The 23,717-nt window shown below is 61.4% G+C and overlaps 1 protein-coding gene and 1 pseudogene across 3 annotated transcripts in view; one reads left to right on the top strand and one right to left on the bottom strand.

The window, feature by feature from the left end:
• Positions 1 to 1,026: 1,026 nt before the first annotated feature.
• Positions 1,027 to 23,717, top strand: part of mindy4 (MINDY lysine 48 deubiquitinase 4) — a 195,063-nt gene continuing 172,372 nt past the window's right edge. For all 3 annotated transcript variants that reach the window (XM_048549844.2, XM_048549836.2, XM_048549826.2), the window contains exon 1: positions 1,027 to 1,180. In XM_048549844.2, the coding sequence (XP_048405801.2) occupies positions 1,118 to 1,180 (63 nt within the window). In that variant the 5' untranslated portion in view covers positions 1,027 to 1,117. The remainder of the gene's footprint in view (positions 1,181 to 23,717) is intronic.
• Positions 14,335 to 19,033, bottom strand: LOC132207238 (basic proline-rich protein-like; annotated as a pseudogene).

Genomic DNA, 23,717 nt, shown 5'->3' with positions numbered 1-23,717 from the left:
CATCTAAACTCTAATGAATACAATCCCAGGATCCTTAGCCGTTCATCGTATGTTAAACCTACCATTCCAGGGATCATCCGTGTGAATCTCCGCTGGACACACTCCAGGGCTAGTATGTCCTTCCTGAGGTGTGGGGCCCAAGGCACAAGTCAGGACTGTGATGTAATACTCTCACTTGTCTGGATGAGTGCAGCCCTAATAACACTCAAGAAGCTTGCCATCGTCCAAGACACCAACGATTTTAGCAAGAAAGGAGGAGGATATACCCTTAACTACATCAATGGAGCGGCGGTGGAGAGGGTCGGCAGCCTCAAGTTCCTGGGAGTGAGGATAGCCAACAATCTGTTCTGGACCACCATACTGAATGCAGAACTTTTCACTGTACTTAGATACATGTGGCAACAATAAATCAAATCAAAACAGCCCGCTTGATTGACAATCCATCCATCACTTTCAATGTTCGCTGCCTTCACCAGCAACATACTGTAACAGCAGTGTGTGCTATCTACCAGATGTAGTGCAATAACTTATCAAGGCTGCATGGACAGCACCTTCCAAACCTGGGACCTCCAAGCCACTGGCCATCCTACCTCAGAAATATATCGCCGTTCTTTCAGAGATGCTGGCTGTAAATCCTGGAGTTGGTACCTAAACAGCACTGTGGGTGTCCCAGTATTTCAAGAAGCTGGGAATTTGTAGATGGGCAATAAATGTCGCCTGGCCAGTGACCACCCACATTCTGTGGGCGAATTTGAAGAAAACAAGTCATTGACCTTTTAAATACTTGTTTGTGGTCCCCATCCTGGGCATAGTACGCAGGCGCAAATCCGTTGCTACGCGGGTGCTTCTCTCAGCAACGGCGAGTCCGCAACCAAACTTGACCGGCAGCATCATGGATGACCGACAGTAAATCTAGCCAATAGAAATGTGGTATGGGCAGGGGGCGTCCAACCAAATCCAATAGACGAACGGAGTAAGCAAAGGAGCACGACATCCGCTAGCAAGTGTCACAGCGAAGCGAGTGTGAAAAGTTGGCGCAGCTCAGAGCGGGGGAGAGCGGCCCGGAGCACGGCCAGGAATACCCCCCGCCACCCCATCCCAACCGCAACACTCCGGAATGGATAACAGCAACGTGGAGGAGACGGCGGCTGCTCTGGTGAGGGAATATCTCAGCCGCAAGGTGGGTTCAGCGATCTCCTCGGAGTCGGGTCCGACCGGGGGGGGGGTGGATTGTAGGAGGGGTTGGGGGACGATTGGTGAGGGGGAATGTGGGGGGTAAGGGGGGTGGAATGGTGGCGGGGGGGAGGTGCGGGTGGCTGGGTAGGGGGGGACGGATTGGTGGGGGGATGGATTTGGGGGGGACGGTCGGGGGACGGATTGGTTGGGGGGATGGATTGGTTGGGGATGGGGAGATGCGGGGGGATGGGGAGATGCGGGGGGGTGGGATGGCGAGGGAGGAGATGCGGGGGGGTGGGATGGCGAGGGAGGAGATGCGGGGGGGTGGGATGGCGGGGGGGGAGATGCGGGGGGGTGGGATGGCGGGGGGGGGAGATGCGGGGGGGTGGGATGGCGGGGGGGTGGGATGGCGGGGGGGAGATGCGGGGGGGAGATGCGGGGGGGAGATGCGGGGGGGTGGGATGGCGGGGGGGAGATGCGGGGGGGTGGGATGGCGGGGGGGAGATGCGGGGGGGTGGGATGGCGGGGGGGAGATGCGGGGGGGTGGGATGGCGGGGGGGAGATGCGGGGGGGTGGGATGGCGGGGGGGAGATGCGGGGGGGTGGGATGGCGGGGGGGAGATGCGGGGGGGTGGGATGGCGGGGGGGAGATGCGGGGGGGTGGGATGGCGGGGGGGAGATGCGGGGGGGTGGGATGGCGGGGGGGAGATGGGGGGGTGGGATGGATTTGGGGGGAGGGTCGGGGGGTACGGGGGGACGGATTGGTTGGGGGATGGGGGGAGGGGGTGGATTGGTTGGGGGATGGGGGGAGGGGTTGGAATGGTGGGGGTAGGGGGGTGGAATGGTGCGGGGGGAGGGGGTGGAGTGGTGGGGGTGGAGTGGTGGGGGTGGAGTGGTGGGGGGGGAGGGGGTGGAGTGGTGGGGGGGGAGGGGGTGGAGTGGTGGGGGGGGAGGGGGTGGAGTGGTGGGGGGGGATGGGGGTGGAGTGGTGGGGGGGGATGGGGGTGGAGTGGTGGGGGGGGATGGGGGTGGAGTGGTGGGGGGGGATGGGGGTGGAGTGGTGGGGGGGGATGGGGGTGGAGTGGTGGGGGGGGATGGGGGTGGAGTGGTGGGGGGGGATGGGGGTGGAGTGGTGGGGGGTGGAGTGGTGGGGGGGATGGGGGTGGAGTGGTGGGGGGGGATGGGGGTGGAGTGGTGGGGGGGGATGGGGGTGGAGTGGTGGGGGGGGATGGGGGTGGAGTGGTGGGGGGGGATGGGGGTGGAGTGGTGGGGGGGGATGGGGGTGGAGTGGTGGGGGGGGATGGGGGTGGAGTGGTGGGGGGGGATGGGGGTGGAGTGGTGGGGGGTGGAGTGGTGGGGGGGATGGGGGTGGAGTGGTGGGGGGTGGAGTGGTGGGGGGTGGAGTGGTGGGGGGGGATGGGGGTGGAGTGGTGGGGGGGGGATGGGGGTGGTGGGGGGGGGATGGGGGTGGAGTGGTGGGGGGGGGATGGGGGTGGTGGGGGGGGGATGGGGGTGGAGTGGTGGGGGGGGATGGGGGTGGAGTGGTGGGGGGGGATGGGGGTGGAGTGGTGGGGGGGGATGGGGGTGGAGTGGTGGGGGGGGATGGATTGGTGGGTGGAGTGGTGGGGGGGGGGATGGATTGGTGGGTGGAGTGGTGGGGGGGGGATGGATTGGTGGGTGGAGTGGTGGTGGGGGGGGAGGGGTGTGGAGTGGTGGGGGGGGATGGGGGTGGAGTGGTGGGGGGGGATGGATTGGTGGGTGGAGTGGTGGGGGGGGGGATGGATTGGTGGGTGGAGTGGTGGGGGGGGGATGGATTGGTGGGTGGAGTGGTGGTGGGGGGGGAGGGGTGTGGAGTGGTGGGTGGGGATGGGGGTGGAGTGGTGGGGGGGGGATGGGGGTGGAGTGGTGGGGGGGGGATGGGGGTGGAGTGGTGGGGGGGGATGGATTGGTGGGTGGAGTGGTGGGGGGGGGGGATGGATTGGTGGGTGGAGTGGTGGGGGGGGGATGGATTGGTGGGTGGAGTGGTGGTGGGGGGGGAGGGGTGTGGAGTGGTGGGGGGGGATGGGGGTGGAGTGGTGGGGGGGGATGGATTGGTGGGTGGAGTGGTGGGGGGGGGATGGATTGGTGGGTGGAGTGGTGGTGGGGGGGGAGGGGTGTGGAGTGGTGGGGGGGGGGATGGATTGGTGGGTGGAGTGGTGGGGGGGGGATGGATTGGTGGGTGGAGTGGTGGTGGGGGGGGAGGGGTGTGGAGTGGTGGGGGGGATGGGGGTGGAGTGGTGGGGGGGGATGGGGGTGGAGTGGTGGGGGGGGGATGGGGGTGGAGTGGTGGGGGGGGGATGGGGGTGGAGTGGTGGGGGGGGATGGATTGGTGGGTGGAGTGGTGGGGGGGAGGGATGGATTGGTGGGTGGAGTGGTGGGGGGGGGATGGTTTGGTGGGTGGAGTGGTGGGGGGGGGATGGATTGGTGGGTGGAGTGGTGGGGGGGGGATGGATTGGTGGGTGGAGTGGTGGGGGGGGGATGGATTGGTGGGTGGAGTGGTGGGGGGGGGATGGATTGGTGGGTGGAGTGGTGGGGGGGGGATGGATTGGTGGGTGGAGTGGTGGGGGGGGGATGGATTGGTGGGTGGAGTGGTGGGGGGGGGATGGATTGGTGGGTGGAGTGGTGGGGGGGGGATGGGGGTGGAGTGGTGGGGGGGGGATGGGGGTGGAGTGGTGGGGGGGGGATGGGGGTGGAGTGGTGGGGGGGGATGGGGGTGGAGTGGTGGGGGGGGGATGGGGGTGGAGTGGTGGGGGGGGGATGGGGGTGGAGTGGTGGGGGGGGATGGGGGTGGAGTGGTGGGGGGGGGATGGGGGTGGAGTGGTGGGGGGGGGATGGGGGTGGAGTGGTGGGGGGGGGATGGGGGTGGAGTGGTGGGGGGGGATGGGGGTGGAGTGGTGGGGGGGGATGGGGGTGGAGTGGTGGGGGGGGGATGGGGGTGGAGTGGTGGGGGGGGATGGGGGTGGAGTGGTGGGGGGGGATGGGGGTGGAGTGGTGGGGGGGGATGGGGGTGGAGTGGTGGGGGGGGGATGGGGGTGGAGTGGTTGGGGGGGGATGGATTGGTGGGTGGAGTGGTGGGGGGGGATGGGGGTGGAGTGGTGGGGGGGGATGGGGGTGGAGTGGGGGGGGGATGGGGGTGGAGTGGTGGGGGGGGTGGAGTGGTGGGGGGGGTGGAGTGGTGGGGGGGGTATGGATTGGTGGGTGGAGTGGTGGGGGGGGTATGGATTGGTGGGTGGAGTGGTGGGGGGGGGATGGATTGGTGGGTGGAGTGGTGGGGGGGGGATGGATTGGTGGGTGGAGTGGTGGGGGGGGGATGGATTGGTGGGTGGAGTGGTGGGGGGGGGATGGATTGGTGGGTGGAGTGGTGGGGGGGGGGATGGATTGGTGGGTGGAGTGGTGGGGGGGGGATGGATTGGTGGGTGGAGTGGTGGTGGGGGGATGGGGGTGGAATGGTGGTGGGGAGGGTGGATTGGTGGGGGGGACGGTGCGGGTGACTGGGTAGGGGGGGATGGATTTGGTGGGAAGGTCGGTGGACTGGGGGGAGGGTCGGGGGACGGATTGGTGGGGGGATGGGGGTGGAATGGCGGTGGGGGGATGGGGGTGGAATGGCGGTGGGGGGATGGGGGTGGAATGGCGGTGGGGGGATGGGGTTGGAATGGCGGTGGGGGGATGGGGGTGGAATGGCGGTGGGGGGATGGGGGTGGGATGGGGGTGGAATGGCGGTGGGGGGATGGGGGTGGAATGGCGGTGGGGGGATGGGGGTGGAATGGCGGTGGGGGGATGGGGGTGGAATGGCGGTGGGGGGATGGGGGTGGAATGGCGGTGGGGGGATGGGGGTGGAATGGCGGTGGGGGGATGGGGGTGGAATGGCGGTGGGGGGATGGGGGTGGAATGGCGGTGTGGGGATGGGGGTGGAATGGCGGTGTGGGGATGGGGGTGGAATGGCGGTGTGGGGATGGGGGTGGAATGGCGGTGGGGGGATGGGGGTGGAATGGCGGTGGGGGGATGGGGGTGGAATGGCGGTGGGTGGATGGGGGTGGATTGGCGGTGGGGGGATGGTGGGGGGGGGATGGGGGTGGAGTGGTGGGGGGGGGTTGGGGGTGGAGTGGTGGGGGGGAGAGGGGGGTGGAATGGTGGGGGGGAGGGTGGATTGGTGGGGGGGACGGTGCGGGTGACTGGGTAGGGGGGGATGGATTGGTGGGGGGGATGGATTTTGTAGGAGGGTCGGTGGACTGGGGGGAGGGTCGGGGGACGGGGGGGACGGATTGGTGGGGGGATGGGGGTGGAATGGTGTGGGGGGAGGGTGGATTGGTGGGGGGCACGGTGCGGGTGACTGGGTCGGGGGGATGGATTTGGTGGGAGGGTCGGTGGACTGGGGGGAGGGTCGGGGGACGGATTGGTGGGGGACGGATTGGTGGGGGGATGGGGGTGGAATGGTGTGGGGGAGATGGGGGTGGAATGGTGTGGGGGGGATGGGGGTGGAATGGTGTGGGGGGGATGGGGGTGGAATGGTGTGGGGGGGATGGGGGTGGAATGGTGTGGGGGGGATGGGGGTGGAATGGTCGGGGGGGGATAGGGGTGGAATGGTCGGGGGGGGATAGGGGTGGAATGGTGGGGGGGGGATGGTGGTGGAATGGTGGGGGGGGATGGGGGTGGAGTGGTGGGGTGGGATGGGGTGGAGTGGTGGGGGTGGGATGGGGTGGAATGGTGGGGGGGGATATGGGGGTGGAATGGTGGGGGGGGTATGGGGGTGGAATGGCGGTGTGGGGATGGGGGTGGAATGGCAGTGGGGGGATGTTGGTGGAATGGCGGTGGGGGGATGTTGGTGGAATGGCGGTGGGGGGATGGGGGTGGAATGGCGGTGGGGGGATGGGGGTGGAATGGCGGTGGGGGGATGGGGGTGGAATGGCGGTGGGGGGATGGGGGTGGAATGGCGGTGGGGGGATGGGGGTGGATTGGCGGTGGGGGGATAGTGGGGGGGGGATGGGGGTGGAGTGGTGGGGGGGATGGGGGTGGAGTGGTGGGGGGGACGGTGCGGGTGACTGGGTAGGGGGGGATGGATTGGTGGGGGGGATGGATTTGGTAGGAGGGTCGGGGGACTGGGGGGAGGGTCGGGGGACGGGGGGAACGGATTGGTGGGGGGATGGGGGTGGAATGGTGTGGGGGGGATGGGGGTGGAATGGTGTGGGGGGGATGGGGGTGGAATGGTGTGGGGGGGATGGGGGTGGAATGGTGTGGGGGGGATGGGGGTGGAATGGTGTGGGGGGGATGGGGGTGGAATGGTGTGGGGGGGATGGGGGTGGAATGGTGTGGGGGGGATGGGGGTGGAATGGTGTGGGGGGGATGGGGGTGGAATGGTGTGGGGGGGATGGGGGTGGAATGGTGTGGGGGGGATGGGGGTGGAATGGTGTGGGGGGGATGGGGGTGGAATGGTGGGGGTGGATGGTGGTGGAATGGTGGGGGGGGATGGGGGTGGAGTGGTGGGGTGGGATGGGGTGGAGTGGTGGGGGTGGGATGGGGTGGAGTGGTGGGGTTGGGATGGGGTGGAATGGTGGGGGGGGGTATGGGGGTGGAATGGTGGGGGGGGTATGGGGGTGGAATGGTGGGGGGGGTATGGGGGTGGAATGTTGGGGGGGTATGGGGGTGGAATGGTGGGGGGGGTAATGGGGGTGGAATGGTGGGGGGGGGCGTGGGGTGGAATGGTGGGGGGGGGCGTGGGGTGGAATGGTGGGGGGGGGCGTGGGGCGGAATGGTGGGGGGGGGCGTGGGGCGGAATGGTGGGGGGGGGGCGTGGGGCGGAATGGTGGGGGGGGGCGTGGGGCGGAATGGTGGGGGGGGCGTGGGGCGGAATGGTGGGGGGGGCGTGGGGCGGAATGGTGGGGGGGGAGTGGGGCGGAATGGTGGGGGGGGAGTGGGGCGGAATGGTGGGGGGGAAGTCGGGTGGAATGGTGGGGGGGACAGTGCGGGTGGCTGGGTAGTGGGGGGACGGATTGGTGGGGGGAGGGGGGGACGGATTGGTGGGGGGAGAGGGGGTCGGATTGGTGGGGTGAGAGGGGGTCGGATTGGTGGGGGGGGTAGTGGGGTGTAATGGTGGGGGGGGGAGTGGGGTGGAATGGTGGGGGGGGAGTGGGGTGGAATGGTGGGGGGGGAGTGGGTGGAATGGTGGGGGGGGAGTGGGTGGAATGGTGGGCGGGGGGCGTGGGGTGGAATGGTGGGGGGGGAGTGGGTGGAATGGTGGGGGGGGGCGTGGGGTGGAATGGTGGGGGGGGGCGTGGGGCGGAATGGTGGGGGGGGCGTGGGGCGGAATGGTGGGGGGGGCGTGGGGCGGAATGGTGGGGGGGGCGTGGGGCGGAATGGTGGGGGGGGAGTGGGGTGGAATGGTGGGGGGGAAGTCGGGTGGAATGGTGGGGGGGACAGTGCGGGTGGCTGGGTAGTGGGGGGACGGATTGGTGGGGGGAGGGGGGGACGGATTGGTGGGGGGAGAGGGGGTCGGATTGGTGGGGTGAGAGGGGGTCGGATTGGTGGGGGGGGTAGTGGGGTGTAATGGTGGGGGGGGGAGTGGGGTGGAATGGTGGGGGGGGAGTGGGGTGGAATGGTGGGGGGGGAGTGGGTGGAATGGTGGGGGGGGAGTGGGGTGGAATGGTGGGGGGGGAGTGGGTGGAATGGTGGGGGGGGAGTGGGTGGAATGGTGGGCGGGGGGCGTGGGGTGGAATGGTGGGGGGGGAGTGGGTGGAATGGTGGGGGGGGGGCGTGGGGTGGAATGGTGGGGGGGGAGTGGGGTGGAATGGTGGGGGGGAAGTCGGGTGGAATGGTGGGGGGGACAGTGCGGGTGGCTGGGTAGTGGGGGGACGGATTGGTGGGGGGAGGGGGGGACGGATTGGTGGGGGGAGGGGGGGACGGATTGGTGGGGGGAGAGGGGGTCGGATTGGTGGGGGGAGAGGGGGTCGGATTGGTGGGGGGAGAGGGGGTCGGATTGGTGGGGGGGTAGTGGGGTGTAATGGTGGGGGGGGAGTGGGGTGGAATGGTGGCGGGGGGGCGTGGGGTGGAATGGTGGGGGGGGGGCGTGGGGTGGAATGGTGGGGGGGGGGGCGTGGGGTGGAATGGTGGGGGGGGGCGTGGGGTGGAATGGTGGGGGGGGAGTGGGGTGGAATGGTGGGGGGGGGAGTGGGGTGGAATGGTGGGGGGGAAGTGGGGTGGAATGGTGGGGGGGACAGTGCGGGTGGCTGGGTAGGGGGGGGACGGATTGGTGGGGGGAGGGGGGGACGGATTGGTGGGGGGAGAGGGGGTCGGATTGGTGGTGGGGGGCGTGGGGTGGAATGGTGGGGGGGAAGTGGGGTGGAATGGTGGGGGGGACAGTGCGGGTGGCTGGGTAGGGGGGGGACGGATTGGTGGGGGGAGGGGGGGACGGATTGGTGGGGGGGGCGTGGGGTGGAATGGTGGGGGGGGGAGTGGGGTGGAATGGTGGGGGGGAAGTGGGGTGGAATGGTGGGGGGGACAGTGCGGGTGGCTGGGTAGGGGGGGACGGATTGGTGGGGGGAGGGGGGGACGGATTGGTGGGGGGAGAGGGGGTCGGATTGGTGGGGGGGTAGTGGGGTGTAATGGTGGGGGGGGAGTGGGGTGGATTGGTGGGGGGGGAGTGGGGTGGAATGTTGGGGGGAGAGGGGGGTGGATTGGTGGGGTGGAATGGTGTGGGGGGAGTGGGGTGGAATGGTGTGGGGGGAGTGGGGTGGAATGGTGGGGGGGGAGTGGGGTGGATTGGTGGGGGGACAGTGCGGGGGAATGGTGGGGGGGACAGTGCGGGTGGCTGGGTGGGGGGGGACGGATTGGGGGGAGGGGGGGACGGATTGGTGGGGGGACGGATTGGTGGGGGGAGAGGGGGTCGGATTGGTGGTGGGGGGGGTGTGGGGTGGAATGTTGTGGGGGGGAGTGGGGTGGAATGGTGGGTGGGACGGTGCGGGTGGCTGGGTTGGGGGGGAAACGGATTGGTGGGGGGTGGATTGGTGGGGTGGAATGGTGGGGGGGGAAGTGGGTGGAATGGTGTGGGGGGAGTGGGGTGGAATGGTGTGGGGGTAGTGGGGTGGAATGGTGTGGGGGGAGTGGGGTGGAATGGTGTGGGGGGAGAGGGGTGGAATGGTGTGGGGGGAGTGGGGTGGGATGGTGTTGGGGGTGGATTGGTCGGGGGGGAGTGGGGTGGAATGGTGGTGGGGGAGTGGGGTGGATTGGTGGGGGGGTGGATTGGTGGGGGGGACGGTGCGGGTGGCTGGGTAGGGGGGGACGGATTGGTGGGGGGGGGTGGATTGGTCGGGGGGACGGTGCGGGTGGCTGGGTAGGGGGGGATGGATTGGTGGGGGGGACGGATTGGTCGGGGGGGAGTGAGGTGGATTGGTCGGGGGGAGTGAGGTGGATTGGTCGGGGGGGGGAGTGAGGTGGAATGGTGGGGGGGGAGAGGGGTGTGGAATGGTGGGGGGGGAGAGGGGTGTGGAATGGTGGGGGGGGGAGAGGGGTGTGGAATGGTGGGGGGGGGAGAGGGGTGTGGAATGGTGGGGGGGGAGAGGGGTGTGGAATGGTCGGGGGGAGAGGGGTGTGGAATGGTCGGGGGGAGAGGGGTGTGGAATGGTCGGGGGGAGAGGGGTGTGGAATGGTGGCGGGGGGGAGAGGGCTGGAATGGTGGGGGGAGAGGGTGAAGTGGAATGGTGTGGGGAGGGGGGTGGAATGGTGGGGGGTTGGATTTGCGGGGAGGGTCGGGGGACGGATTTGAGGGGAGGGACGGGGAGACGGATTGGTTGGGGGGGGATGGATTGGTTGGGGGGGGACGGGGGGACGGATTGGTTCGGGGAGGAGGGTGGGGGGGATGGGGGGATGGATTGGTTGGGGGAGGAGGGTGAGGACGGATTGGGGGGAGGGTGGGGGGACAGTGGGGTGGATTGGTGGGTGAGGAGGGTGGGGGGACGGGGGGGTGGATTCGTTGGGGGACGTTGAGGGGGGTGGAGTGTGGGGAGCCGGGGTGGTGGATTGGTTGGTTGGGGGGGAAGGAGGGAGGTACGATTGGTTGCGGTGGGAGGGTGGATTGGTGGGGGGGACGATTGGTGGGGGGATGAGGGGTGGATTGGTGGGTGGGGAGGGTGAGGGGATGGGGGGTTGGATTGGTGGGGGGGAGAGTTGGGGGATGTGGGGGCGGAGGGTGGGGGGACGGGGTGTTGGATTGGTTGGGGGAGAGTCGGGGGACGTGGAGGCGGTGGGTGGGAAGATAGCGGGGTGGATTGGTTGGGGGGAGGGTGGGGGGGTGGATTGGTTAGGGTTGGGGGGTGGATTGGTCGGTGGGGGAGGGTTGGGGTTGGATTGGTTAGGGTGGGGGTGGATTGGTCGGTGGGGGAGGGTTGGGGGTGGATTGGTCGGTGGGGGAGGGTTGGGGGGTGGATTGGTTACGGTGGGGGTTGGATTGGTGGGTGGATTGGTTACGGTGGGGGTTGGATTGGTCGGTGGATTGGTTACGGTGGGGGTTGGATTGGTCGGTGGATTGGTTACGGTGGGGGTTGGATTGGTCGGTGGATTGGTTACGGTGGGGGTTGGATTGGTCGGTGGATTGGTTACGGTGGGGGTTGGATTGGTCGGTGGATTGGTTACGGTGGGGGTTGGATTGGTCGGGGGATTGGTTACGGTGGGGGTTGGATTGGTCGGGGGATTGGTTACGGTGGGGGTTGGATTGGTCGGGGGATTGGTTACGGTGGGGGTTGGATTGGTCGGGGGATTGGTTACGGTGGGGGTTGGATTGGTCGGTGGATTGGTTACGGTGGGGGTTGGATTGGTGGGTGGATTGGTTACGGTGGGGGTTGGATTGGTCGGTGGATTGGTTACGGTGGGGGTTGGATTGGTCGGTGGATTGGTTACGGTGGGGGTTGGATTGGTCGGTGGATTGGTTACGGTGGGGGTTGGATTGGTCGGTGGATTGGTTACGGTGGGGGTTGGATTGGTCGGTGGATTGGTTACGGTGGGGGTTGGATTGGTCGGTGGATTGGTTACGGTGGGGGTTGGATTGGTGGGTGGATTGGTTACGGTGGGGGTTGGATTGGTCGGTGGATTGGTTACGGTGGGGGTTGGATTGGTCGGTGGATTGGTTACGGTGGGGGTTGGATTGGTCGGTGGATTGGTTACGGTGGGGGTTGGATTGGTCGGTGGATTGGTTACGGTGGGGGTTGGATTGGTCGGTGGATTGGTTACGGTGGGGGTTGGATTGGTCGGTGGATTGGTTACGGTGGGGGTTGGATTGGTCGGTGGATTGGTTACGGTGGGGGTTGGATTGGTCGGTGGATTGGTTACGGTGGGGGTTGGATTGGTCGGTGGATTGGTTACGGTGGGGGTTGGATTGGTCGGTGGATTGGTTACGGTGGGGGTTGGATTGGTCGGTGGATTGGTTACGGTGGGGGTTGGATTGGTCGGTGGATTGGTTACGGTGGGGGTTGGATTGGTCGGTGGATTGGTTACGGTGGGGGTTGGATTGGTCGGTGGATTGGTTACGGTGGGGGTTGGATTGGTCGGTGGATTGGTTACGGTGGGGGTTGGATTGGTGGGTGGATTGTTTACGGTGGGGGTTGGATTGGTGGGTGGATTGGTTACGGTGGGGGTTGGATTGGTCGGTGGATTGGTGACGGTGGGGGCTGGATTGGTGGGTGGATTGGTTACGGTGGGGGCTGGATTGGTGGGTGGATTGGTTACGGTGGGGGCTGGATTGGTGGGTGGATTGGGTACGGTGGGGGCTGGATTGGTGGGTGGATTGGTTACGGTGGGGGCTGGATTGGTGGGTGGATTGGTTACGGTGGGGGTTGGATTGGTCGGTGGATTGGTTACGGTGGGGGTTGGATTGGCGGGTGGATTGGTTACGGTGGGGGTTGGATTGGTGGGTGGATTGGTTACGGTGGGGGTTGGATTGGTCGGTGGATTGGTTACGGTGGGGGTTGGATTGGTGGGTGGATTGGTTACGGTGGGGGCTGGATTGGTGGGTGGATTGGTTACGGTGGGGGCTGGATTGGTGGGTGGATTGGTTACGGTGGGGGCTGGATTGGTGGGTGGATTGGTTACGGTGGGGGGTGGATTGGTCGGTGGATTGGTTACGGTGGGGGTTGGGTTGGTCGGTGGATTGGTTACGGTGGGTGTTGGGTTGGTCGGTGGATTGGTTACGGTGGGGGTTGGGTTGGTCGGTGGATTGGTTACGGTGGGGGTTGGGTTGGTCGGTGGATTGGTTACGGTGGGGCTTGGGTTGGTCGGTGGATTGGTTACGGTGGGGCTTGGGTTGGTCGGTGGATTGGTTACGGTGGGGGTTGGGTTGTTCGGTGGATTGGTTACGGTGGGGGTTGGATTGGTCGGTGGATTGGTCGTTGGGGGAGGGTTGGGGTGTGGATTGGTTACGGTGGGGGTTGGATTGGTCGGTGGATTGGTTACGGTGGGGGTTGGATTGGTCGGTGGATTGGTTACGGTGGGGGAGGGTTGGGGTGTGGATTGGTTACGGTGGGGGTTGGATTGGTCGGTGGGGGAGGGTTGGGGGGTGGATTGGTCGGTGGGGGAGGGTTGGGGGGTGGATTGGTTACGGTGGGGGTTGGATTAGTCGGTGGATTGGTTACGGTGGGGTTTGGAGTCGTCGGTGGATTTGTTACGGTGGGGGTTGGATTGGTCGGTGGATTGGTCAGTGGGGGAGGGTTGGGGTGTGCATTGGTTACGGTGGGGGTTGGATTGGTCGGTGGATTGGTTACGGTGGGGGAGGGTTGGGGTGTGGATTGGTTACGGTGTGGGTTGGATTGGTCGGTGGGGGAGGGTTGGGGGGTGGATTGGTCGGTGGGGGAGGGTTGGGGGTTGGATCGGTTACAGTGGGGGTTGGATTGGTCGGTGGATTGGTTACGGAGGGGGTTGGATTGGTCGGTGGAAGGTTACGGTGGGGGTTGGATTGGACGGTGGATTGGTTATGGTGGGGGTTGGATTGGTGGGTGGATTGGTTACGGTGGGGTTTGGATTGGTCGGTGGATTGGTCGGTGGGGGAGGGTTGGGGTGTGGATTGTTTACGGTGGGGGTTGGATTGGTCGGTGGGGGAGGGTTGTGGGGGTGGATTGTTCGGTTGGGGAGGGTTGGGGGGTGGATTGGTCGGTGGGGGAGGGTTGGGGGGTGGATTGGTTACGGTGGGGGTTGGGTTGGTCGGTGGATTGGCTACGGTGGGGGTTGGGTTGGTCGGTGGAATGGCTACGGTGGGGGTTGGGTTGGTCGGTGGATTGGTTACGGTGGGGGTTGGGTTGGTCGGTGGATTGGTTACGGTGGGGGTTGGGTTGGTCGGTGGATTGGTTACGGTGGGGGTTGGGTTGGTCGGTGGATTGGTTACGGTGGGGGTTGGGTTGGTCGGTGGATTGGTTACGGTGGGGGTTGGGTTGGTCGGTGGATTGGTTACGGTGGGGGTTGGGTTGGTCGGTGGATTGGTTACGGTGGGGGTTGGGTTGGTCGGTGGATTGGTTACGGTGGGGGTTGGGTAGGTCGGTGGATTGGTTACGGTGGGGGTTGGGTTGGTCGGTGGATTGGTTACGGTGGGGGTTGGTTTGGTCGGTGGATTGGTTACGGTGGGGGTTGGATTGGTCGGTGGGGGAGGGTTGGGGGGTGGATTGGTCGGTGGGGGAGGGTTGGGGGGTGTATTGGTTACTGTGGGGGTTGGATTGGTTACGGTGGGGGTTGGATTGGTCGGTGGATTGGCCGGTGGGGGAGGGTTGGGGTGTGGATTGGTTACGGTGGGGGTTGGATTGGTCGGTGGGGGAGGGTTGGGGGGTGGATTGGTCGGTGGGGGAGGGTTGGCGGGTGGATTGGTTACGGTGGGGGTTGGTTGGCGGGTGGAATGGTTACGGTGGGGGTTGGATTGGTCGGTGGGGGAGGGTTGGGGGGGTGGATTGGTCGGTGGGGGAGGGTTGTGCGGTGGATTGGTCGGTGTGGGTGGGTTGGGGGGTGGATTGGTTACGGTGGGGGTTGGATTGGTCGGTGGATTGGTTACGGTGGGGGTTGGATTGGTCGGTGGATTGGTTACGGTGTGGGTTGGATTGGTTTGTGGATTGGTCGGTGGGGGAGGGTTGGGTTGTGGATTGGTTACGGTGGGGGTTGGATTGGTCGGTGGGGGAGGGTTGGGGTGTGGATTGGTCGGTGGGGGAGGGTTGGGGGGTGGAATGGTTAGGGTGGGGGGTGGATTGGTCGGTGGGGGAGGGTTGGGGGGTGGATTGGTCGGTGGGGGAGGGTTCGCGGTTGGATTGGTTACGTTGGGGGTTGGTTGGCGGGTGGATTGGTTACGGTGGGGGTTGGATTGGTCGGTGGGGGAGGGTTGGGGGGTGGATTGGTCGGTGGGGGAGGGTTGGGGGGTGGATTGGTCGGTGGGGGAGGGTTGGGGGGTGGATTGGTCGGTGGGGGAGGGTTGGGGGGTGGATTGGTCGGTGGGGGAGGGTTGGGGGGTGGATTGGTCGGTGGGGGAGGGTTGGGGGGTGGATTGGTCGGTGGGGGAGGGTTGGGGGGTGGATTGGTCGGTGGGGGAGGGTTGGGGGGTGGATTGGTCGGTGGGGGAGGGTTGGGGGGTGGATTGGTCGGTGGGGGAGGGTTGGGGGGTGGATTGGTCGGTGGGGGAGGGTTGGGGGTGGATTGGTCGGTGGGGGAGGGTTGGGTGGTGGATTGGTCGGTGGGGGAGGGTTGGGGGGTGGAATGGTTACGGTGGGGGTTGGATTGGTCGGTGGCGGAGGGTTGGGGTGTGGATTGGTTACGGTGGGGGTTGGATTGGTCGGTGGGGGAGGGTTGGGGGGTGGATATGTTAGGGTGGGCGGTGGATTGGTCGGTGGGGGAGGGTTGGGGGGTGGACTGGTCGGTGGGGGAGGGTTGGGGGGTGGATTGGTCGGTGGGGGAGGGTTGGGGGGTGATTTGGTCGGTGGGGGAGGGTTGGGGGGTGGACTGGTTTGGGTTGGGGGTGGATGGGTCGGTGGGGGAGGGTTGTGGGGTGGAATGGTTAGGGTGGGGGGTGGATGGGCCGTTGGGGGAGGTTTGGGGGTGGACTGGTTAGGGTGGGGGGTAGATTGTTCGGTGGGGGAGGGTTGGGGGGTGGACTGGTTAGGGTAGGGGGTGGATTGGTCGGTGGGGGAGGGTTAGGGGGTGGACTGGTTAGGGTGTCGGGGTGGATGGGTCGGGGGGTGGATTGGTTAGCGTGGGTGTGGATGGGTCGGTTGGGGAGGGTTGGGGGGTGGAGTGGTTAGGGTGGGGGGTGGATGGGGAGGGTTGGAGGTTGGATTGGTTAGGGTGTGGGGGTGAATGGGTCAGGGGGTGGATTGGTTAGGGTGGGGGGGTGGATTGGTTGTTGGGGGGTGGATTGTTGGGGGTGTGGATTGGTGGTGGGGGTGTGGAATGGCTGTTGGGGGTTGGAATGATGGGGGTGTGGATTGGTTGTGGGGGGCTGGATTGGTGGGGGTGTGGATTGGTTGTTGGGGTGTTTGGGGGGGTGGATTGGTTGGGGGGGAGGGTGGGGTTAGATTGGTCGGGGGGTGGATTGGTTGGGGGGGTAGGGTTGGGGGGTGGACTGGTTAGGGTGGGGGGTGGATTGGTCGGTGGGGGAGGGTTGGGGGGTGGACTGGTTAGGGTGGGTTGTGGATGGGTCGGTGGGGGAGGGTTGGGGGGTGGACTGGGTGGGTGGGGGGTGGATTGGTCGGTGGGTGGACTGGTTAGGGTGTCGGGGTGGATGGGTCGGGGGGTGGATTGATTAGGGTGGGTGTGGATGGGTCGGTGGGGGAGGGTTGGGGGGTGGATTGGTTGTTGGGGGGTGGATTGGTGGGGGGGTGGATTGGTGGTGGGGGTGTGGATTGGTCGTGGGGGGGTGGATTGGTTGTCGGGGGCTGGATTGGTGGGGGTGTGGATTGGTTGTTGGGGAGTTTGGGGGGGTGGATTGGTTGGGGGGGAGTGTGGGGTTGGATTGGTCGGGGGGTGGATTGGTTCGGGGGGAACATTGGTTGGGGGGGTGGAGGGTGCGGGATACGATTGGTGGGCGGGTGGGGAGGACGATTGGTTGGGGCGACGATGGGTATGGGGGTGGATGGGTATGGGGGTGGATGGGTATGGGGGTGGATGGCTGGGGGTTGGAATGTTGGGGGTGGATGGGTGGTGAGGACGGGTGGGGCGGTGAGGTGGGTGACGAAGACTGGGGACTGGTCGGGGGATGGCTGGGGATTGGTGGGGGGGGATGATTGGTGGGTGGGGGAGGGTCGGGGCGACGGTTGTGGGGAGAGATGGGATGGATTTGTGGGGGTGAGGGTTGGGGGGACGGGGGAGCGGATGGGTAGTGGGGAGGGTGGGGGGTTGGATTGGTGGAGGAGTGTGGGGGGGACGGGTGGGGCGGTGAGGCAGGTGACGAAGACGGGGGACTGGTGCGGGGACGAAGGTGGGACGAAGTGGGGCAACTGGTGGGGGGCGATGTGGGGGGACTGGTGGGGGACTTGTCGGGGGACGGCTGGGGATTGGTGGGGGGGACGATTGGTGGTGGCGGGGGAGGGTCGGGGGGCGATTGGTGGTGGGGGAGGGTCGGGGGGCGATTGGTGGGGGGGGGAGGGGCGGGGGGCGATTGGTGGGGGGGGAGGGTGGGGCGTACGATTGGTGTGGGGGGGAGGGTGCGGCGTACGATTGGTGGGGGAGGAGGGTCGGGGGTACGATTGTTGGGGGAGGAGGGTGGGGGGGACCGATTGGTGGGGGGTGAGTGTAGGGGTGACGGTGGGGGAGGGCTTGGTGGGGGGGTGCGAGGGTGGCGGGTTGGATTGGTGGAGGAGGGTGGGGCAGTGATGGGGGTGATGAAGGTGGGGGACAAAGTTGGGGGCGATGTGGGGGGACGGGGGCGATTGGTGGGGGGACGAAGGGGATTGAGTTGGATGATGGGGGTGTATTGGGGAATGGGATGAGGAGCGGAGATTGGAGACTAGGGGTGAGGAGCAGAGAGTCGGGGTGACAAGGGGGATGAATTGGGGTGACGAGTGAGGCGAATGGGTCAGTTGGGGGGAACAAGGTGGGAGAGTTTACGAATGGTGGGTGATGTGGGTGACCTGATGCACTGAGTGAGATGGAGTTGCAAGGGGAGACGTTGGGTGCAGGAGGGCACAGGAAATGCGTGGGGACTGAGGCACAGTTGGTGCTGGGGGTGGGTCAGGTGGATGGACTGAGGGGGATAGGAGTTGTGGGTGGGGGTCAGGGTGATGAGGGTGTGGCCTAGGAGGGGTTTGGGAATGGGGAGGACAGAGAGGGAGGGGGCGAAATGGGGAGGAGGACAAGGAGAGGGCTTGAGGGAGCTGGGCGAGATGAGAGGGGAGGACTATGGGCAAGAGAGTGACTGAGGGAGGTTGGACGGGGACAGGACAAAATGTCAGGGAGGTGTACTGAAGAAGAAAGGGAGTGGAATGGGAAAGGGGGACTTGTGGGAGGTGGAGGTCAAGGTGGGGGGATGTTGAGGGAGGATTGAGAGATGGGAAGTGGTGAGGGAGAGAATCCAGGTTTGGAAGAGGGATGAAAGAGGGTGTTTTGGAGGGAGTCTCGGGATGAGAAAAATGTGGGATGGGGAGAGAGGACCGGAGGTTGGTGATGGAGGATCGAATTGAGGTCTGGGTTCTGCGCCAGTCAGAAATAAGCGCACAATTAATTCTAATTTACTTTTTCAGTGCTTGACCCACAGCTTGTATGCCTTGGCATGGCAAATGCACATCTAAATATTGCTTTTACCTTCCTAATATAGGCAGAGTTCTAGATTTCCACCACACTTGGCTGAAAAGCTTGTTCTTCATATCAACTCTAAACCTCCTGCCACTTAAATGCATGCCCCCATTCATTATTCCCTCAACCAAGGGGAGAAGTTTCTTCCTGTCAACCCTGTCTGTGCCCCCTATAACATTAGACGTCTCAATCTGATCAGCCAATTTATCCTTCTCACTATTTACAACCCTACCAATTTTCATGAACTTATGATCACCTCTTATAGCACAACCACACTGATCCCTGTGGAACTCTACTGGACATAGGCGCCCAGTTGTAAAATCACCCCGTAACATCATCCTCTCCTTCCTGCTGCTCAGACAATTCTGTAACCAGTTAGAATAGAATAGTAATTTATTATCACTTGTATACAAAACGTACAGTAAAAGTGTTTAAGTTGCTGTACCCCAGCATCTATATTAATAATAGAAATCATATATTAAAGAAAATTGAGACAAAGTCCATCTTTGTTCAATTCATAACTCAGATTTCGAAGATCGAGAAAAAGACAAGTACCACATTTTTCACAGCTGCAGAAAGCTGACATTGAAGCCGCCAGATCTCAGGCTGTTGGAATTCCAGGCTGAACCACCACACTACAAGCCGTCTCAAGGACCCACCTTGAAGCTGAAGCCGCCACTAATGCAGACTACCTTGCCCAGGTTATTAGACTCCTTAGCCGGAAGACATCACAGAAAGAGTTCTGTGTTGGGACCAACAGGCCCAAGGACTTTACTATCCCGGGTTAGAATCCTGGGCCGGCCTTAAAATTAGCCAAATTTCCTTGGATCCTATGGGCTCTTAACTTCACTGTCAGTCTCTTTAACAAAAGCCTTGCTGACGTCCAAGCTGAGTGTGTTGTTTGCATTTCCCTCATCTACCCACCTGGTTTCCTTTTCAAAAAAATTGTTATGTTGATTAGACTTGGCCTCCTCTTTAAAACCATGCTGATTGTTCTTGATTGATCTGTGCCTCTTCAAGTTCAGTTTAGTTTTGTCCCTCAGGATTTCTTCTAGTTGTTTCCTTAGCACTGAGGTTAGACTCATTGCTCTGGTTTATCCCTTCCTCCCTCAAAACCTACCCTTTAAGTTGAAGTACTTTACATTGCACAATGGCTATGTTGTTAAACGAAATAAGTTACAAACAAAATAAATTTTAAAAGATAAAGAAATATGTTACCATTCTGCTTGCCTGCTCCTGGTCGCCTGTCCTCCTTGCCTACCACACAGATACTGCAACCTGAACCTCCCTGTTCGTTGTGGGCCCTTCCTCTTGCTGACAGTTTGGTTCACAGCCCCTGCTGCTACTTGTTCTTATTCTCTCTTCCTACCTAAACCCCCCAGTCCAGACAACAGCCTGATAAATCTCCTCTGCACCCTGTCAAGTGCTAATACATTCCTCCTATAATGTGGATTCCAGAACTGCACACAATACTCGAGTTGTTACCTAACCAAATTTTTATTCAGTTCCAACATACAGTTCCCTACACTTAAACTCCAGGTCTCAGCTAATGAGTGCTGTTATCTCATTACCTTAACTACTTTACCCGCTGATGAAGGGTCTCGACCCTTCAACGTCAGCTTTTGTGCTCCTAAGATGCTGCTTGGCCTGCTGTGTTCATCCAACTCCACACTTTGTTATTTCGGATTCTCCAGCATCTGCAGTTCCCATTATCTCTTATCCACTGTTCCTGCTTCTTTAAGGGATCAATGTACACACACTCCAAGGTGCCTCTGTTTCCCAGGGTCCTCCTATTCATTACTCGGCACTCTTGATTCTTGTGAATGCTTCAACTGCTGTGCCGCGTTCTTCCATTCTGAGGATGGGGACATTTGTTTGGCCATCTTCAGTGAATTGTTTCAGTGAAGGGAAGGTCGTGCCTCTCAAACCTTATTGAGTTCTTTGAGAAGGTGACCAAATAGGTAGATGAGAGTAAACCGGTTGATGTGGTGTATATGGATTTCAGCAAGGCGTTTGATAAGGTTCCCCACAATAGGCTATTGTACAAAATGCGGAGGAATGGAATTGTGGGAGACATAGCAGTTTGGGTCGGAAATTGGCTTGCTGAAAGAAGACAGAGGGTGATAGTTGATGGGATATGTTCATCCTGGAGACCAGTTACTAGTGGTGTACCGCATGGGTCGGTGTTGGGTCCACTGCTGTTTGTCATTTTTAAAAATGACCTGGATGAGGGCGTAGAAGGATAGGTTAGTAAATTTGCAGACGACACTAAGGTCGGTGGATAATGAAATGTGAGGCTGGATGAACACAGCAGGCCCAGCAGCATCTCAGGAGCACAAAAGCTGATGTTTCAGGCCTACACACTTCATCAGAGAGGGTGATGGGGTGAGTGTTCTGGAATAAATAGGGAGAGAGGGGGAGGCGGACCGAAGATGGAGAGAAAAGAAGATAGGTGGAGAGGAGAGTATAGGTGGGGAGGTGGGGAGGGGATAGGTCAGTCCAGGGAAGATGGACAGGTCAAGGAGGTGGGATGAGGTTAGTAGGTAGGAGATGGAGGTGCGGCTTGGGGTGGGAGGAAGGGATGGGTGAGAGGAAGAACAGGTTAGGGAGGCAGAGACAGGTTGGACTGGTTTTGGGATGCAGTGGGTGGAGGGGAAGAGCTGGGCTGGTTGTGTGGTGCAGTGGGGGGAGGGGACGAACTGGGCTGGTTTTGGGATGCGGTGGGGGAAGGGGAGATTTTGAAGCTGGTGAAGTCCACATTGATACCATTGGGCTGCAGGGTTCCCAGGCGGAATATGAGTTGCTGTTCCTGCAACCTTCGGGTGGCGTCATTGTGGCACTGCAGGAGGCCCATGATGGACATGTCATCTAAAGAATGGGAGGGGAAGTGGAAATGGTTTGCGACTGGGAGGTGCAGTTGTTTATTGCGAACTGAGCGGAGGTGTTCCGCAAGGCGGTCCCCAAGCCTCCGCTTGGTTTCCCCAATGTAGAGGAAGCCACACTGGGTACAGTGGATGCAGTATACCACATTGGCAGATGTGCAGGTGAACCTCTGCTTAATGTGGAATGTCATCTTGGGGCCTGGGATAGGGGTGAGGGAGGAGGTGTGGGGGCAAGTGTAGCATTTCCTGCAGTTGCAGGGGAAGGTGCCGAGTGTGGTGGGGTTGGAGGGCAGTGTGGAGCGAACAGATGACATGTCCATCATGCGCCTCCTGCAGTGCCACAATGATGCCACCCAAAGGTTGCAGGAACAGCAACTCATATTCTGCTTGGGAACCCTGCAGCCCAATGGTATCAATGTGGACTTCACCAGCTTCAAAATCTCCCCTTGCCCCACCGCATCCCAAAACCAGCCCAGTTCGTCCCCTCCCCCTCACTGCACCACACAACCAGCCCAGCTCTTCCCCTCCACCCACTGCATCCCAAAACCAGTCCAACCTGTCTCTGCCTCCCTAACCTGTTCTTCCTCTCACCCATCCCTTCCTCTCCCAAGCCTCACCTCCATCTCCTACCTACTAACCTCATCCCACCTCCTTGACCTGTCCGTCTTCCCTGGAATGACCTATCCCCTCCCCACCTATACTCTCCTTTCCACCTATCTTCTTTTCTCTCCATCTTCGGTCCGCCTCCCCCTCTCTCCCTATTTATTCCAGAACCCTCACCCCATCCCCCTCTCTAATGAAGGGTGTAGGCCCGAAACGTCAGCTTTTGTGCTCCTGAGATGCTGCTTGGCCTGCTGTGTTCATCCAGCCTCACATTTCATTATCTTGGATTCTCCAGCATCTGTAATTCCCATTATCACTAAGGTCGATGGAGTTGTGGATAGTGACGAAGGATGCTGTAGGTTGCAGAGAGACATAGATAAGCTGCAGAGCTGGGCTGAGAGGTGGCAAATGGAGTTTAATGCAGACAAGTGTGAGGTGATGCACTTTGGTAGGAGTAACCGGAAGGCAAAGTACAGGGCTAATGGTAAGATTCTTAGCAGTGTAGATGAGCAGAGAGATCTCGGTGTCCATGTACACAGTCCCTTGAAAGTTGCCACCCAGGTTGACAGGGCAGTTAAGAAGGCATATAGTGTTTCAGCTTTTATTAATAGAGGGATCGAGTTCTGGAACCAAGAGGTTATGCTGAAGCTGTACAAAACTCTGGTGCGGCCGCACTTGGAGTATCGTGTACAGTTCTGGTCACCGCATTATAAGGAGGATGTGGAAGCTTTGGAAAGGGTGCAGAGGAGATTTACTAGGATGTTGCCTGGTATGGAGGGAAGGTCTTATGAGGAAAGGCTGAGGGACTTGAGTCTGTTTTCATGAGAGAGAAGAAGGTTGAGAGGTGACTTAATTGAAACATATAAAATAATCAGAGGGTTAGATAGGGTGGATAGGGAGAGCCTTTTTCCTAGGATGGTGACGGCGAGCACGAGGGGGCATAGCTTATAAATTGAGGGGTGAAAGATATCGGACAGATGTCAGAGGTAGTTTCTTTACTCAGAGACTAGTAAGGGAATGGAACGCTTTGCCTGCAACGGTAGTAGATTCGCCAACTTTAGGTACAGTTGAGTCGTCATTGGACAAGCATATGGATGTACATGGAATAGTGTAGGTTAGATGGGCTTGAGATCGGGATTACAGGTCGGCACAACATCGAGCGTCGTAGGGCCTGTACTGTGCTGTTATGTTCTATGAATGATCCTGCGGATGAAAGCCTTGTCATATGAGGAGTAGTTGAGTACTCTGACTGTGTACTCAATGGAGTTTAGAAAGATGAAGGGTGATCTGATTGAAACTTACAGAATACTGAGAGGTCTGGACAAGGCAAGGATGTTTTCAATAATGGGAGAGACTAGGACCTGAGGACACAGCCTCAGAATGAAGGGAGGACCCTTTCGAAATGGGTTGAGGAGGAATTTCTTCTGCCAGAGGGTGGTGAATCTGTGGAACACATTGCAACAGTGGAGCAAGTCATTGAGTGTATTTAAGACACAAGTAACTAGGGTCTTGATTAGTTAGAGGATCGAGCGTTACGGTTGAGATAAAGGATCAGTTGACATCATATTGAATGATAGAGTCGGCTTGTAGCATTGAATGACTAAGTCCGCCTGTTTTTTTACCAAATGTGTCATAGAATAAAAGACAAATCCTGGCACCAGGTAGACAACATTAAATGTCTGGACTTATATTTTTGGCTGCATAGTACAGTACCAGTTCCCGTCCTATACCTTCCGCTGCTACTTTTGCATTGGATTTTGTTGCTCTCACTTAAACAGCTTCTTGAGCCGTAGTGAGTTAGTGCATTCAGCCTACAGCCATCACCTACATCCAAATGAGCAGCACATCAAACCTGTAGGATAAATACTGAGGCTCTTGCAATCCTACCCTTGTCTACAGCGCACAAAGCGACAACTTCCTGTCGATGACCATTTGACCAAATTGGAATATGCTACCCTAAGGTTGTAATCTCCTCCTAGAACAAAGTTGTCCCGCTAGCTTTCTCCTTCCCTGACCCGATTTCTAAATTAATCTAGCCTAATTTGCCAGTATTTGGCCTATATCCCTGAAAACCTTTCTTTTCATGTACCCATCCAGATGCCTTTTGAATATTGTAACTTTACCAGCCTCCACAACCTCCTCTGACAGCTCATTCCATACACACACCACCCTCTGTGTGGAAAGGTTGCCCCCTTAGGTACCTTTAAATTTTTTCCCCTTCATCTTAAACCTGTGTCCTCTAGCTTTAGAGTCACCTACCCTGAGAGAGAACCTTGTCAACTCA

Source organism: Stegostoma tigrinum, chromosome 2 (assembly GCF_030684315.1).
Source record: "Stegostoma tigrinum isolate sSteTig4 chromosome 2, sSteTig4.hap1, whole genome shotgun sequence".
NCBI lineage: Eukaryota > Metazoa > Chordata > Chondrichthyes > Orectolobiformes > Stegostomatidae > Stegostoma > Stegostoma tigrinum.
This window is presented reverse-complemented; position numbering and strand designations above follow the sequence as displayed.